This window comes from Seriola lalandi, unplaced genomic scaffold (genome assembly GCF_002814215.2).
Source record: "Seriola lalandi dorsalis isolate HSWRI2012SDOR001 ecotype SW California unplaced genomic scaffold, Sedor1 jcf7180002054048, whole genome shotgun sequence".
NCBI lineage: Eukaryota > Metazoa > Chordata > Actinopteri > Carangiformes > Carangidae > Seriola > Seriola lalandi.
Genome location: NW_019524601.1, coordinates 761,937 through 775,750, shown reverse-complemented (window position 1 = coordinate 775,750; position 13,814 = coordinate 761,937). Strand labels below are relative to the sequence as shown.

Here is a 13,814-nt window from a genome sequence, read left to right as displayed (position 1 = left end):
CATGTTGACTTGTTGTAATTTGATGAGATGAGAGATGAAATTGACAAAATTAAACATAGGTGCAGCCAGAACCAAAAGGAGCTATAGCTCTGCCATTTAACCTCACTGACACCTATACATTGTTTTATGCTCACACCTTCTGATCACAAAAAAGCAGGATTTATACTTGATACAAGAAGTTAATGGCTGTCAAAGCTTGTAGGTTTTTCATTAATAGTTTAGCTTCACATTTCACTTGTTGATAGCACCAAGAGGAACCTAAGTTGGATGTGTCGTACATGATCAGGCCATATAATCCTTTAATTACATTCCTCCCAGTAACTGCTGAAGATTCACTTTGTCTCATTACTGAACTGTAGAATACTCTTGTGCAATCACCACAATTGTGTTATTTCATACACTGTGATGGAGAGCAGCAAGTGCTTCATGTTGTCTCCACATTAAACATTCCCCACCGGCATCAGAAACTTGAACAAAACACAAACAGCATGTGCCAACCAATCGCAGTTCTTGTGGTCTTTGATGGCGTAGACCTGACATACATTCACATTTTTAAGGAGGTTGGTAGCTATGCTGTAACCCCTTAACACCTAACTGTAAATCCACCTTGAAACTTTTTAGTGGCCGAAAGAAGCAGAGGCTGTAGAGGGACACCATGAGTTACTGTAACGATACACGAAACCTGCTCTATCTCATTTTCAAATTGGTTGCTGTTCTTACGTGTTGGAAAGGAACTGACACTTTAAATGATGAGTGTTTGTTTACCTTTTTGTGTATTTAAAAAAAAAAAGTTATAACCTTCTCTGTCTGTATATTCTCTAATTAGTGTTGTTCATAATTAGCCACTTAACTGTTAACGATAATAAGAATTTTGATCTGAGTGGTTATTCTCCACTGTGGGTCTCACAGTTAACAGACTACACAACAGACTAACACCAGAGCATGCTGACATTTTGCTATTTCTGAATAAAAACCAGAAGATCTGGCCTGTTCATTTTAATTTGAGGTTTAATGCCACTCCGACTCTGTGTAATGTGAGCACTAGTTTGGCTGTTCAACATCAGAAGATCAAGAAAAGGCCAAGAAGCGTATTCTACCTCTGCTCTTTTTTCAATCACACGTTGAGCTGAAGTTTATAACAACCTCATGAATTTATAACGGAGAGCTTTTCATGTGTTCCTGCACAGACAGGCTTGTGCGACTTCTCTGGGCAGAATCCTGTCTTGCATGACTTTTTATTTTTCTTTGAGTTTCAAATGTCAGTTGGAGTATAAAACAATGCGATTCTTTGTGACTAGATAAAATAATTATGCACATTATAATCCACATAATCAGCCACATCAGCTCTCTGACCCCATGAACCCTTGTGAAAATGCAACTGTGAACATTCCTCTCATGTGCAAGCAGTGTCAGATGTACACTCACAGTGCTATTTGAAACGAGCACACAAGTCATTCCTGACAGAAGAAGCAGGCACCCCTTGAGCCAACTAGTGACTGCAGGTATCATCTCTCCAATCTTCATCAACCTTGAACCCATGGTGTAGCAGTTAGTGCCATTCAGAATTTAAAAAATAAAAAGCAATTAAAATTTGATCTTTTAATTGCAGTGTTCCCACTGGGCCAATCAGCGTTTCTTTCTTAAATGTCAGGACACAGATCCAAGCTGCGTCTTCATGCAAAACTGGACAGACAATGTCAGATCTTACCTGAGCTGTCATGATTGATGGACGTACAGTGGAATAGGACCAACGCCCCTCCTCAGTACTCAATCCAGAACCTTTTCATCACTTACTTAAAAAAAAGAAAAGCAGTTACACTTCTTTCATTAATGAACACAGCAGCAAATATTATACTTTCTCTGTTACATCTTCATTTTTCTAACAAGAAATTGCAATTGTAGTGAAGTAAAGGGAAGTAAAAAACATTGACCGAACACGTATCTGTAGTGACAAAACCTTCTGAATTTCCTGAGAAAGTGGCTATTTTCTGTTGCCATTTGGATGTGCTTTGAAATTAAGCACATTTGGTGTTGTGATAGCACTTTGAGTGTAGCTTGTGATGTCTTTTGCAGGTGTGGGACTTCAATGGCCGCTGCCTCCACAGAATGAATGCAGGTCTGGGCCGGGCTGTGGACATCTCACAGGTCCTGCTGTTGAAGAGGAGCATACTGGTGATGGGCTGGGAAAGGTACTTAACATGAATGATTATCTTTTCTTTAACAGTATTCATCTTCTGTTTCACTTCTTCAAATATTGAAAACTAAATAAATATTTTTGCACACTGTATATGAAAGAGACTGCACCTGTCAAAAAGTCAGAAAGAGTATGTGAGAAATACTGTGTGTGTGTGTGTGTGTGTGTGTGTGTGTGTGTGTGTGTGTGTGTGTGTGGTTATGTGTCTGCTCCCTCTGCCTGCCAAGGACTCAAAGCCAACCAGGCATCTGGACTCTAACGAGTCAGAACGCTCCAGGGTGCTACCAGTCACTTTAGTATCACTACCTCAAATGTATACTCTGTGTGTGTGTGTATGTGTGTGCGCGCGTGCGTGTGTCCTTCATCTTCATCAACATTTCACACCCTGTGAGCTGAACTCAGCAGTGTGCTATCAACAAGTAATACAATTCCCTCTGTCTCTCTCTCTGTCACACACACACACACACACACACACACACACACACACACGCACATACACATGCACGCACACACTTTCTGGCTCTCTGGGGTGTCACAGTGGTAAGGAGAACATGGATGACATATCAGCAGCAGTAAAATAAATTAGTGTTTCCTCACATCCACCTACACCACAGTTTAATCTATATTGTGCCGTATTGCATTGGCACCTATGCTGCTCATGCCATTTCATGCAGGTTGAAATATCCACATCCCATCGACATCCACTATGGTTTAAAACTGAGCAATGTGTCTAATTTTTTCATTTCATGTCCAGTGGCTGCACAACAATAAAAAGCAATACAAGTACTGTCATGACACAGAGCAAAAGATTAAAAAGGTTGAACTCATTGCCGGTGTGCTAAACTCCATGGAAATTATGCATATTAAAGTGTTTCATATGCATCATGTCTGCTGTAGCACTGTAGTGTACACGAACAGTTTCCAAATTCATTACTGCCTTGAGCAGGTAACATAAAGTTTGAATCTGTTGCAGGGGATACTATAATTTACACTGGAATACATTAATCCTAACGAAGCATTACAAAATAAAATGTATTAAATGTCAAATACAGTCTCTACTCTACTGGTTCCTTCGTTTTTCTCTCTTGGGATTGAAAATCAAATGCCATTAAATGAAATGTCCCTCATTGGAGACACATTGTTCTACTGCTCCTTCTACTTGCTACTATTACTGATACTAGTATTACTTCTACTGCAACTGCTACTACTACTATTACTATTTCTACTATTACAGCTACTGCTACTACCACCACTGCTATTAGTACTATTACTCCTATTACTAATGCTGCTACTGCTGTCACTACTACTGCTATTACTACTATGATTGCAACTGCAACTATTAATACTATTACTGCTAGTACTTCTTCAACTATTACTACTACTCCTGCGATTATTACTGCAGTATTACCACTATTACTATTACTGAAATTACTTCTGCTACTCTACTATAACTATTACTACTGCTACTATGACAATTAGTGATACTACAGCTAGCTCTACTTTTAGTACTACTACTATTACTATTATTACTACTACTGTGATTGCTATTGCTACTGGTGTTACTACAACTGCTATTGCCACCGTTACTACTAGTACTATAATTACTGCTGATGCTACTGCCATTGCTCTTACTGTTACTGCTATCGCAACCTCTACAAGTATTACTACTACAACATTTCCTGTTACTGCTACTACCACCATTACTATTACTACTACTGGTATTATTGCAATACAGTATAGTGGTAATAATTAAAAAGTATAGTATTAACACCTCCTGAGTGAGAGTGTGTGGATGAACCAGGCTGTACATCAACATCTAAAGAAGTTCTACAAGGTTTGTGTCTGTGGTGCATTTTTACACACTTTTCTCTCCTCTGATTACCTCTGTCTCTCTGTGTGTGTCGCCCTCTCTGTAGGATGGTAACAGTTTTCCGTCTGCATTCCTTCTCGCAGTCTTTTGTTGAGCCCTCGGAGTGGAAGGGAGGCGTTCAACATCGTGGTGATTTGCTTTGTGCTGCCTTCCAGCCTCCACAGACTCTGGTCACAGGTGTGTGTGTGTGTGCGTGTGTGCTTGTGTACACACATGGTAAGCACTTCTTATATGCTGCGTGTACTAAGTCAACTTGCCTTCGCACAGTAAAGTGCTTCTACATGTGCACTCTTATTATTTTGGTGTGTTTCTCCTTCCTTTCTAAATTACACTTTCATGACTTAAATTAAGAACGAGGGCTCATGCAGAGGAAAGAGAGAGACGATAAGAGGAAAAAACAAAGGATGGGAAATAAAAATGAATCATAGAAAAAAAAAGTCAGTGGAATGAAAAATAAGTGGATGCAGTTATCTGCTGATTAAAGTAAGTGGTGTTGTTATCAAAGGACTCGAGCTCCACATGTCTCTCTCTGCTGGAAATATCTCTGTGTTTTTGTGTGTCTGTGCACATGCGTAGGCAGAAAGCGACTTAATATATTTCACAATCAAATGAATGTGTACTACAACTCAAACGTTTGTGAACACCGTGCATTTTAGCATTTTTGGTTAAATGTCAAACAATATTACAAATACAGTAAAAGTAGCAATTAAAACGGTGTAAGATCTGCCAGACCCTTTTAACTCAGAGTTATTCCATTTTGCCCTTTGTTAGTATAAAAACCACATTACTGAAATATACAGTAATTAACTTTTTTTTTTCTTCATAAATCTGTATTTTTCTATCTCAGGGGAACAACAGCTTCCATTTTCCATGTTGTGAGCTGATATTTGCCTCCACCACAGACAGAAATACTTACATGTGAGAGCCTATTAATTGGCAAGTTCCTAATTGAATTTTTAATTAGAGCTCTATTAAAGGCAGATGAACTGGAAAGGTCAAGAAAGATATTAGATAAAAAAAACATAGTGCTATAAATGAGGGATCAAGATCGTTGCAACATAAAAAGCTACAAACGCTTCTCATCCTATTCTTTACTTGTATTTTCACATTTTAATTTCTAATCTCTTCTTGTGTGTGTGTGTGTGTGTGTGTGTGTGTGTGTGTGTGTGTGTGTGTGTGTGGTAATCTAAGCATAACTACTAGCACCACCCAAAAAGAGCTTGCAGGAAATTTTCATCCTCTGTTTTTGTCTTGCCATTGTTTTTTGTTTGTTTGTCTGCACTAGTAATAGGTTGAACAGAGGGAGTGGAGATTTTTAATTCTGCTAAGGGGGTTTTTATTTGTGGATTGGTTTGTTTAGTTCATTTATCCGCAGGACTACACTAACAGGAGGAGGGATGGGGCGTGGTCCTGGGAAGAGCCCATAAAATTTTGATGTTGATTGGGTTAAAGGGGCAGATCCAGGAATATTTCTTCACATTCCTTCAACATTGCATTTTTCACCATTTCATAAATTTCTCAGGAAATAATGTTTGACTCTCGATGTCAAAAATCAGACACAGTAACAAAAGCGGTTGCGACACAGCTATGACGCAATTCATATGGCTGTAGAGCTGTATAAATTGTATAAAGCAGATGTCTCAGACTGCAGTTCCTTCTTCATTTTATTTTTCAATTATAAAAGCTAGACAGACGTGTAGGATTGTTAGGCCTTGAGTGAGGTTTGCCCTCTATTGAATGCCATTCTAGTTGTCCTTGTAGTCATCACGTCACTGAGGGGGTATTCATTTTGTAGTTTTGTTGCTACACAAAACATTTGACAAAAAAAAGCCTATACAATTATACACTACAGAAAATTATCCAAGGTTAGCATCAAAAAATCCATGTGATCAGGCAACTGAGCGGTGAAAGACTCAAATGGCAATGACTCACACATGTGAAATCAGTATATAGTAAAATCACAGCAGCACTTATTAAAATGCAGAGACACTGGGAGCCTCTGGCTAATGGAAGAGCAGATGAGGAGTTTTCTGTCTTCGTTCAATCACTCTATTTTTTATTCCACGTCTGTGAGTTCATGCAGACTTTGAAACTTGTCTCCAAAGTTTGTGTGCATGTTTTTAAAGTTTTTCTTGTTGTTATCTTTTTTTAGTTTTTATGATTTTTGAGGCGTCGGAATTCAACCCTGTAGCACTTTTGATCCCATTTAACAAACTTGAGCAACTCAAGACCAACAACCACCAAGGAACATCAACATCTTAACAAAAGATAGGTAAAGGGACTCAGCCTGTTAAGGTCTTTAATATGTGAAGACAGCATAGTTTGAAATACCAGCAATACCCCTCAACATCCATCACTTTTCTTGGATTTTTCTGCCTGAGGGATTGAACTGGCAATCCTCCAGTCACTCGTCCAATTCTATAACCATCAAACTACAAACACCCTGCACCCAATTTGCCCCACTATGCTCTTCAGTTTGTAAAGTTGTATCACTTCAGGTCACGTATCGAAAGTTCAGTTTCAGTTTAGCAGTCTGTGCTGGCAGAGCGCTGACATAAACGGCAGACCTTCCCTGGCCTTTCGAGACGTATCAGCTCCAGAGATAAGTATAGAGAGAGATAAAGTGAGGGATGGAGGTAGAAAGATAGATAAGTGCGGGTGTTCTCAAAGCTGGGAGGAGAAATGGTTTGGAAGGAAATGAACAGTTGGAGCTGGAACAAAAACACAATTCTGGAGCTACTTTGTGAAGTTGGAAACTTCAAAGTTTGCTCTTTAATTTCTTTGTCGGCGTGTTCAGCTTCTCTCTCCGCCTGCTTCCTCTCTTTTTCCCAGTCTCTAACTGACACTCCCTCCTCACTGCTGTTTATTTTTTACCTCTCTAGTTAGCCCGCTGCAATTCTTTCCCCACCCACGTATACACACACACACACACACACACACACACATCCCAACGCTGCACCCTCCACCTCCAATTTAATCCAAATGCCCAATTTAAATTATGTTTATTAGAGCTCTCTCAATGGGAGTGAGGGGAAATGAGACAGAGCATTTGCTGTCTTTTAAGGGTGTGTGTGTGTGTGTGTGTGTGTGTGTGTGTGTTATAATGCTGCAGGGTGGGGGTTTGCATATGCTAGAAAGAGAGAATAAAATTACAGTGTGTGTTTATTCGCATAGGCCAATGAAATGTGACATTCTGGTTGCATTTTCTGTCTTAAACCAAATCAGTGATTCCTTTAGTTAATAGCTGATCCAAGAAATTGACAAATCAAAAACTATGATTGAATATTTTGCAGCCTGGCAGCAAGAAATCCCCATTTATCTAAGATTTCTTTTTTGTTCATTACCTGCTGTCACTCAGCCAATAGTGATGCTTCTCATAGTCTGATGAATGAGTAAATAGTATTTTATATCATAAAAGAAATTGCTCTACCTGATTATATCTTTGGAAAGAGTTGATGGTTTCCTCTAGAAAGACAGTAGATGAAATGAGCGTCTACTTCATGAGCACTGTGTGGATATACTGTGGGGTACAGGTATATCCAGGTCAGCTAATGCCTTGTCAAAAAAAAAAATTCATAAAAGCATGCAATTCATTCATAAATTCCTCCTACGCTTTCATATCCTGTGCATTGCTTTCTCTTTCTCATTTCCCTTTGGGCGAATGTGGAAAAAAAAAAAAGGATGAATCACATTCACGTCCCGATTTCCTACATTTCCACACTTATCTTCGCACACACTAAAGCAAAAGGTTGATGTGAACTATATACTATGTTATTTTCTACATTAACTATTTTTGCAAAATTCTTTCTTCTCCAAATCCGCCGAGCACAAAGGCGGCGTCTAAAAGCGATGACGCATTAGTTTCAGTTGGCAGCATATTTCTTCAGGGTTGCAGCGAGTAATGCTGTTTTCACATCAAAGCATGCGTGCTGCCAAATTATGTGTTAGTGCCGCCAAGTGAAAGCAGTGGTGGCATTGTGGCCACCAGTGACAAAAGTTAATTTAAAGTTCTGTTGGACACACACAGATGCTCAGGACTATGTGTGTGTGTGTTTTGTGTCTCTGTGTGTGTGTGTGTGTGTGTGTGTGTGTGTGTGTGTGTGTGTGTGTGTGTGTGTGTGTGTGTGTGTGAGTGTATGTGTGTGTCTGTGTTTTTTTACATGCATGTGTTTGTGTCTCAAGTCGAATCAAGTTGCAGCAAGAACATTTGGCTGATGTGGGACTGAAGCCTCCTCATCCATATTCAGAGTCTTTGCTAGGTTCCGCTTGGCTTCTCACACACAGACACAGTCAAACACACACACACACACACACACACACACACACACACACACATACACAGTAGAGTACATGTACGCAGGGTTCCTGTGTACCTCTTCAGTCACAACCTCCTCTTTCTCACGCTTCCTTCTTTCCTCGGATCCCTTAATCCTCCATGGCTGAACACCCTCCAAGAGACCAACGACCAACTCATCTGAACTTTGATGGACAGCCAAAATGTTTTAGAAATGGAAATCAGAATACCAAATGACAGCAGGGACATCGTTTTCAAGCAGGGGATGCTCTGATCTATATATACTGTACATTTCAGATTTCTTTGTTGACAAGTTTGGGACCACAAGGGAAATTCCACTGATTTTACACACAAAGTCTGTTTACAGGTCTTGAGTAGTAGTCCACGAGCATGACACAACTGAATCTCCAACTGTTGGTGTTCGAGTTGCATTGTGAGGAATGTAGGCTCTAGGTTTTGACAAGAAAGAAGAATACATAGAGCAAGAAATAGATACTGACAATTTTGATACTTTTTTGAGTCTAACAATGTTATAGGAGTGCGATGTTAAATTGGTGGAGTGCTCCTTTAATGAAAAGGAGCTATGAGAGTCTGTTAGTGTTCAGCGGTAGGTACAGTACCTCCTTGTAGTCTGCTTCTTCCATTACTGAACATGTAGGGCTGTTTGCTGTGGACACGGTTTAATGTTAATCCATCTACATCTTAAAGCTCAAAATTGTGTAGGTGATGCAGATATCTACACTCTCTCATCCCCTCTATCCCTCTCTGTCTCTCTCTGTCTCTCTCTCTCTCTCTCTCTCTCACACACACAGACACAGGGCATGATAAAAGTTGCTTGAAATACAGAAGCTGGCCCTGGGCTGCATGAATAATGCAGACGACCCAGACTCTCATAAACTTTATACCTCCTATTGCTCTCACACATACACACCCGCCATAACACACCCCTCACACATCTCATTAACTCCTGCTGTTCAACTGTCGAACCACCTGATGAGATGCCCACCTTATATAATAAACGCACACAGACACAGATACACACACACACACACACAATTTCTGATATATGAGAATTATTTGAAAAGCACTTTCTCTTGAGGTGACTGTTAAGGGTTGACTAGTGGAACAGATGGTAGCTGGGGACAGATGTTGACTTTTATCTTATTTAAAGTGTTTTTAGTGGCTGGCTTGCATGATTCAGCAACGTGAGGAAAGTAAAAGTGTGTGCGTTGACAAAAAGTTTTTGTGTAGACTGTATTTCTTTTGAAAATGTGATGTTTTCTTTCTCTGTGAAGGTACTCAGTGAATATGAGAGCTCATAAAGCTTTGGAAGTGTCTTTTTCCGATACAAAACCGCCATAAAGCAACATGCAATGTTAAGAAGGCTTCTGAGAAGTTCCTGCTTTTTGTTTCTGATGTGCCCAGGAAGCTACGATGGAGAGATTATAGTGTGGAACAACAGCACAGAAAAAGCTTTGAGGAAACTGCAGCCGCATGCTGAACACGAAAACGACAAGAAACAGCAAGGTCTCACGTTCACAAATAACTTCAACAAGCACTTTATTCTGCAGTTGTGTAGTTTAATCTGTTCTGTATTTTCAAACGAGGGTGAAAAGTGCAACTCTTTAAAAAGACTAAATTATGTAACTGACTTTCCTTATTTTTTTCTTTCTCCGTCAATACTTTGCTCAACTCTTCTTTTCTAGGTAATTCCCCTGATTCTCATCTTAGTTCGAAAGGCAAAGATGACTCAGAGAGCTTCATTGCCATCACCAGACTGTTCTTCATACCAGGACGCACATCTGCCGCTGCAGCTCCAGGTAAAATATAAAAAACTAAATATCAACTGCGTAGTAACTATCAGACTTAGACTATGTGTTGTTTGTTAAAGTAGGTTGAGGAACATATGGGAGATGTCACAAAATAACCCAAATTTCTACCCAAATAAATTCTGCATTTTGACTTCAGTGACCGGCCTGGTCTCAACGGTTTCATTTCATTTCATTCCACATCGTTTCTTTACTGAATAACCCCTAATCCTCCCCCTCCCCTAACTGAAACAACGTAAAATGACATGAAAAGCTTAAAATACATAGACACGCTACTGTCTCTGAAAGCGGCGTGCTCTTGAACCACAATCCCATGATAATACATAGCAGTGACAGTTTTGCCCCATTTAACATGTCGTCATACCCATAAGATGTTGCCAGTTTTATTATTTCAATAAAACCTATGGAGATTTTGGCTTTTTGTTTCATATATAGTAGTTTGAGCTGCTTTGTGGAAGCCTGCGATTTGAAGAGTTATAGCTGATGCAAATACAGAGAAGTTATTTCAGACAGTCGAAAGAGTTCAACAATCAAAAGCCTTTTTAATGCCAGATACACTGCATATTCTGCCTTGCTTTTGTTGTTGAAATACACAATTGCACAGTGGCACATTACTATTTGTGTATTGTGTTTACACATTACAAAGACAGTAGGGCTGCAGTCATCTTTTCCTAAGATACTGTATAATATCTCCACATCAGTGATTGTTTGATGTGTTGAGTTTGCTTCAAGTTTTCCAGTTTCTAACTACATTTCACATGCAGCAACTCAAGTTCTGAAGTTTACTATTTGTACTTTATCTAAATAATACCTGTGGTTGTTTGGGTTTTTATTCCAGCTTGATTTATTCTCAGTTTTATTCCTGCAGTAGCTGCTGCTTCTGCTAGCAGAAAGAAAACAGCCTCTGGACCCTGGCCTTTATGCCTTCTGCTCAGGCTGACTGTGGCAACGATGTGTGTGTTTGTGTTGAGACTGAGCCCTTGTCTAACAGTACTGAGCTGCTGTCAATAGAGCTGTTATGAGTTTCTGAGATGCAGGATGCAGCTCATTTAGAAGGAAACCATAACAGCCTCAGCCACTTTTTGACCCTGTTTCTGCTCTCCTATTAACAAAAAGGCTTTTTTGTAAGAAAGTTTGTTTATATCTGTAATTTTTCTGTCTATTTAAGTGAATGTGCACATTATCCCTCTGGTCTACGGGGAGTCTGAAACATTCTTCTTTCATTGATCTTGTGTATCACTCCCAGCTCCAAACTCATATATTTCTGAACAGGTGGTGCAGACTTGGTGTCCTGTGGTGGTTCGGGTGTGGTTAGACTCTGGAACACCATCCATAGCTGTCTCGTGGGACAGTTTACAGCTCACAACAGAGATCTGGGATCTATTGTCATGACAGTCAGCCCGTGTGGAAAATATTTAGTCACTGCTGATAGAGAGGGAACAATCAAGACATGGGACTTACAGGTAGGTTTTTGTCGTGCACACATTGTACATCAGCTGCAGTGGACCGCTCCAGTCCACACTGAGGAGTAGCATGACACCATGACATGTGTGTATACTGTAAAAAGAACAAGAGGCAGAGTGACAGAGACAGAGGGAGTGATGGAGACTGGTGAACACAGAGCCGAAGGGAGAGACGGAGATCAAGAGACAAACTGATACACAGTGAAGAAAGAGTGAACCTCGATATTTCCATTAGATCAGGCATGTTGTTCACTCTGAAAATGACAGCACTGTCTGTCATTTTGACGCCTCAGCAGCTTGCTAGAGCACAACCACGCCAGTCAATCTTCTAAAAAATCTCCACTGATATATTAGCAGAAGAAGGCAACATCCCCATCCTCTTTGGTTTTTCATTTTAAATTTTAGGGGCAGTTAGACTGAATGAGGAAAAACAGTGATTTACCACGATTCCACTAGAAGAGGATGAACGTCAATCATTTTTGCCAAGTTTGCTGATCACAGATTCACTCCAGCACATAAACACTACATGCATACATCACACATTTTGTTGACTGAAGAGTTTCCGATACCTCAGAGAGACCTTTTGACTTTTTGACTCTGCTTATGGAGACTTGGATCGCGCCGTCGGTATCAGGCATTGCTGCATCACTGTCATGCTCATAATCGCAGTAAAAGAACACCCTCTCGGGTATTATTGCCACAATATTCAGAGCTCAACTCTCCGTCACAGTTCATAAGAGGGGATGAATTCAGATGGGTGCATCTCATTTGGCTCCCAGTTTAATTTATGGAAATGTATGTATGTATGTAGCAGAGTTGAAGAAGTTGGGCGAGCTCAGTTCTCTGGTAGAAATCCTGTCCTTTGGCAAGTTGGCGCATGCTTTGGAATCAGCTGGATGACTAACATGATTGCGCAGTATAGCCTATACAGTGTTGTCCTCTCAGACACAGGATTTTGCAGTTGAGCACCAGGTCTCATCCTAACATGACGCAGTAGTTTTTTATATATGTGTATTTATATTACACAACATGTAAAATAAAGTGCTTGTGTTAATGATAACATTGCAGTGGGCCATGATGTAGAGTAAGTAGTAGAGAAAAAGGGTTTTGAAAGCTCTTAGCCAGACTGTGCAACAGATTTATGACTTGTGAAACTGCAATTTTGCCTTTTTTCAGGCTGATTATTAATGATTTGTAGATGATTATTAATCATTATCCTCACTTCAAACTATTTAAGAGGCACGCTGCACACAAAATGTGTTCCAGTTTCTTCAGCTTTTTTGTTAATTTGAGCTAATGATGCAGTTAAATAAATTGATATATAACTGAGTTTCAGTTACTAAAACAGGCAGACAATTAAGACTATGTCATCAGCTAGCCTAACTTTTTTTAATTTTTTTATTATTAATGTTTCTTGCAGCAAAACATTTAATGGCCATGAAGGGTGAAGTTTTTTTTTTTTTTTTACATTTTAAAAGTGATTCTATGTATGAAGAAAATTCGTCAGATTCATTAATTGCTTTAGTTTTGATGAATTGGTATTAATATCCTATGATAATATACTATTAAATAATCCACTGCTTTGCTCCGCTGTCCCTCAGCATTATTGTCTTGAGCCGGATGATGGAATAACCGAAGAACCTCCAAAGCTACTGCTTAGTTTTCGCACACACCTTGATCGTGTGACTCACCTGGAGACATGTGTCCACGGTAACAGGCTTCTCCTCCTCTCTGCATCGTCAGACTGCAGTGTGGCTCTTAGCTACCTGCCAGGGGATACCGTCGGTCTGTTCGGACAGGTGCACAAACACACACACACACACACACACACACACACACACATACAAAGGTCATTAAGTGCACTGTAATAACTCGAGTCACATAACATAACCTGTATGTTTGAAATAAATTGTTTCGGATGGCAGAGATATTGTTCGGTGCCACACTGTCAAGGTAATGGCCTTAGATCCTCGTGGTTCAAACGTACAGTGGTGCAGGCTGGCTCTGTTAAAGCCGAACCTCCCACTCTGCTGCATGCTGGTGGGTGGTAGGATTCAGTTGACGAAATGGAAGTGAAACCCAGCAGCAAGCCACTGTTAGGCGTGTGTATGTGTGTTTGTTTCAAAGGAGGCCCATATTAAGTTAGCCTGGGGCGATGTCTACT

At 40.0% G+C, this 13,814-nt stretch overlaps 1 protein-coding gene across 1 annotated transcript in view; it reads left to right on the top strand.

Annotated features, from left to right (window-relative positions):
* The window catches only part of LOC111652645 (cilia- and flagella-associated protein 337), a 28,302-nt gene that overhangs the window by 11,271 nt on the left and 3,217 nt on the right, over positions 1 to 13,814 (top strand). Inside the window, exons 11-16 of the mRNA XM_023402978.2 lie at positions 2,074 to 2,189; positions 4,111 to 4,241; positions 9,784 to 9,885; positions 10,065 to 10,178; positions 11,460 to 11,650; positions 13,252 to 13,449. Of these exons, the coding sequence (XP_023258746.1) occupies positions 2,074 to 2,189; positions 4,111 to 4,241; positions 9,784 to 9,885; positions 10,065 to 10,178; positions 11,460 to 11,650; positions 13,252 to 13,449 (852 nt within the window). The remainder of the gene's footprint in view (positions 1 to 2,073; positions 2,190 to 4,110; positions 4,242 to 9,783; positions 9,886 to 10,064; positions 10,179 to 11,459; positions 11,651 to 13,251; positions 13,450 to 13,814) is intronic.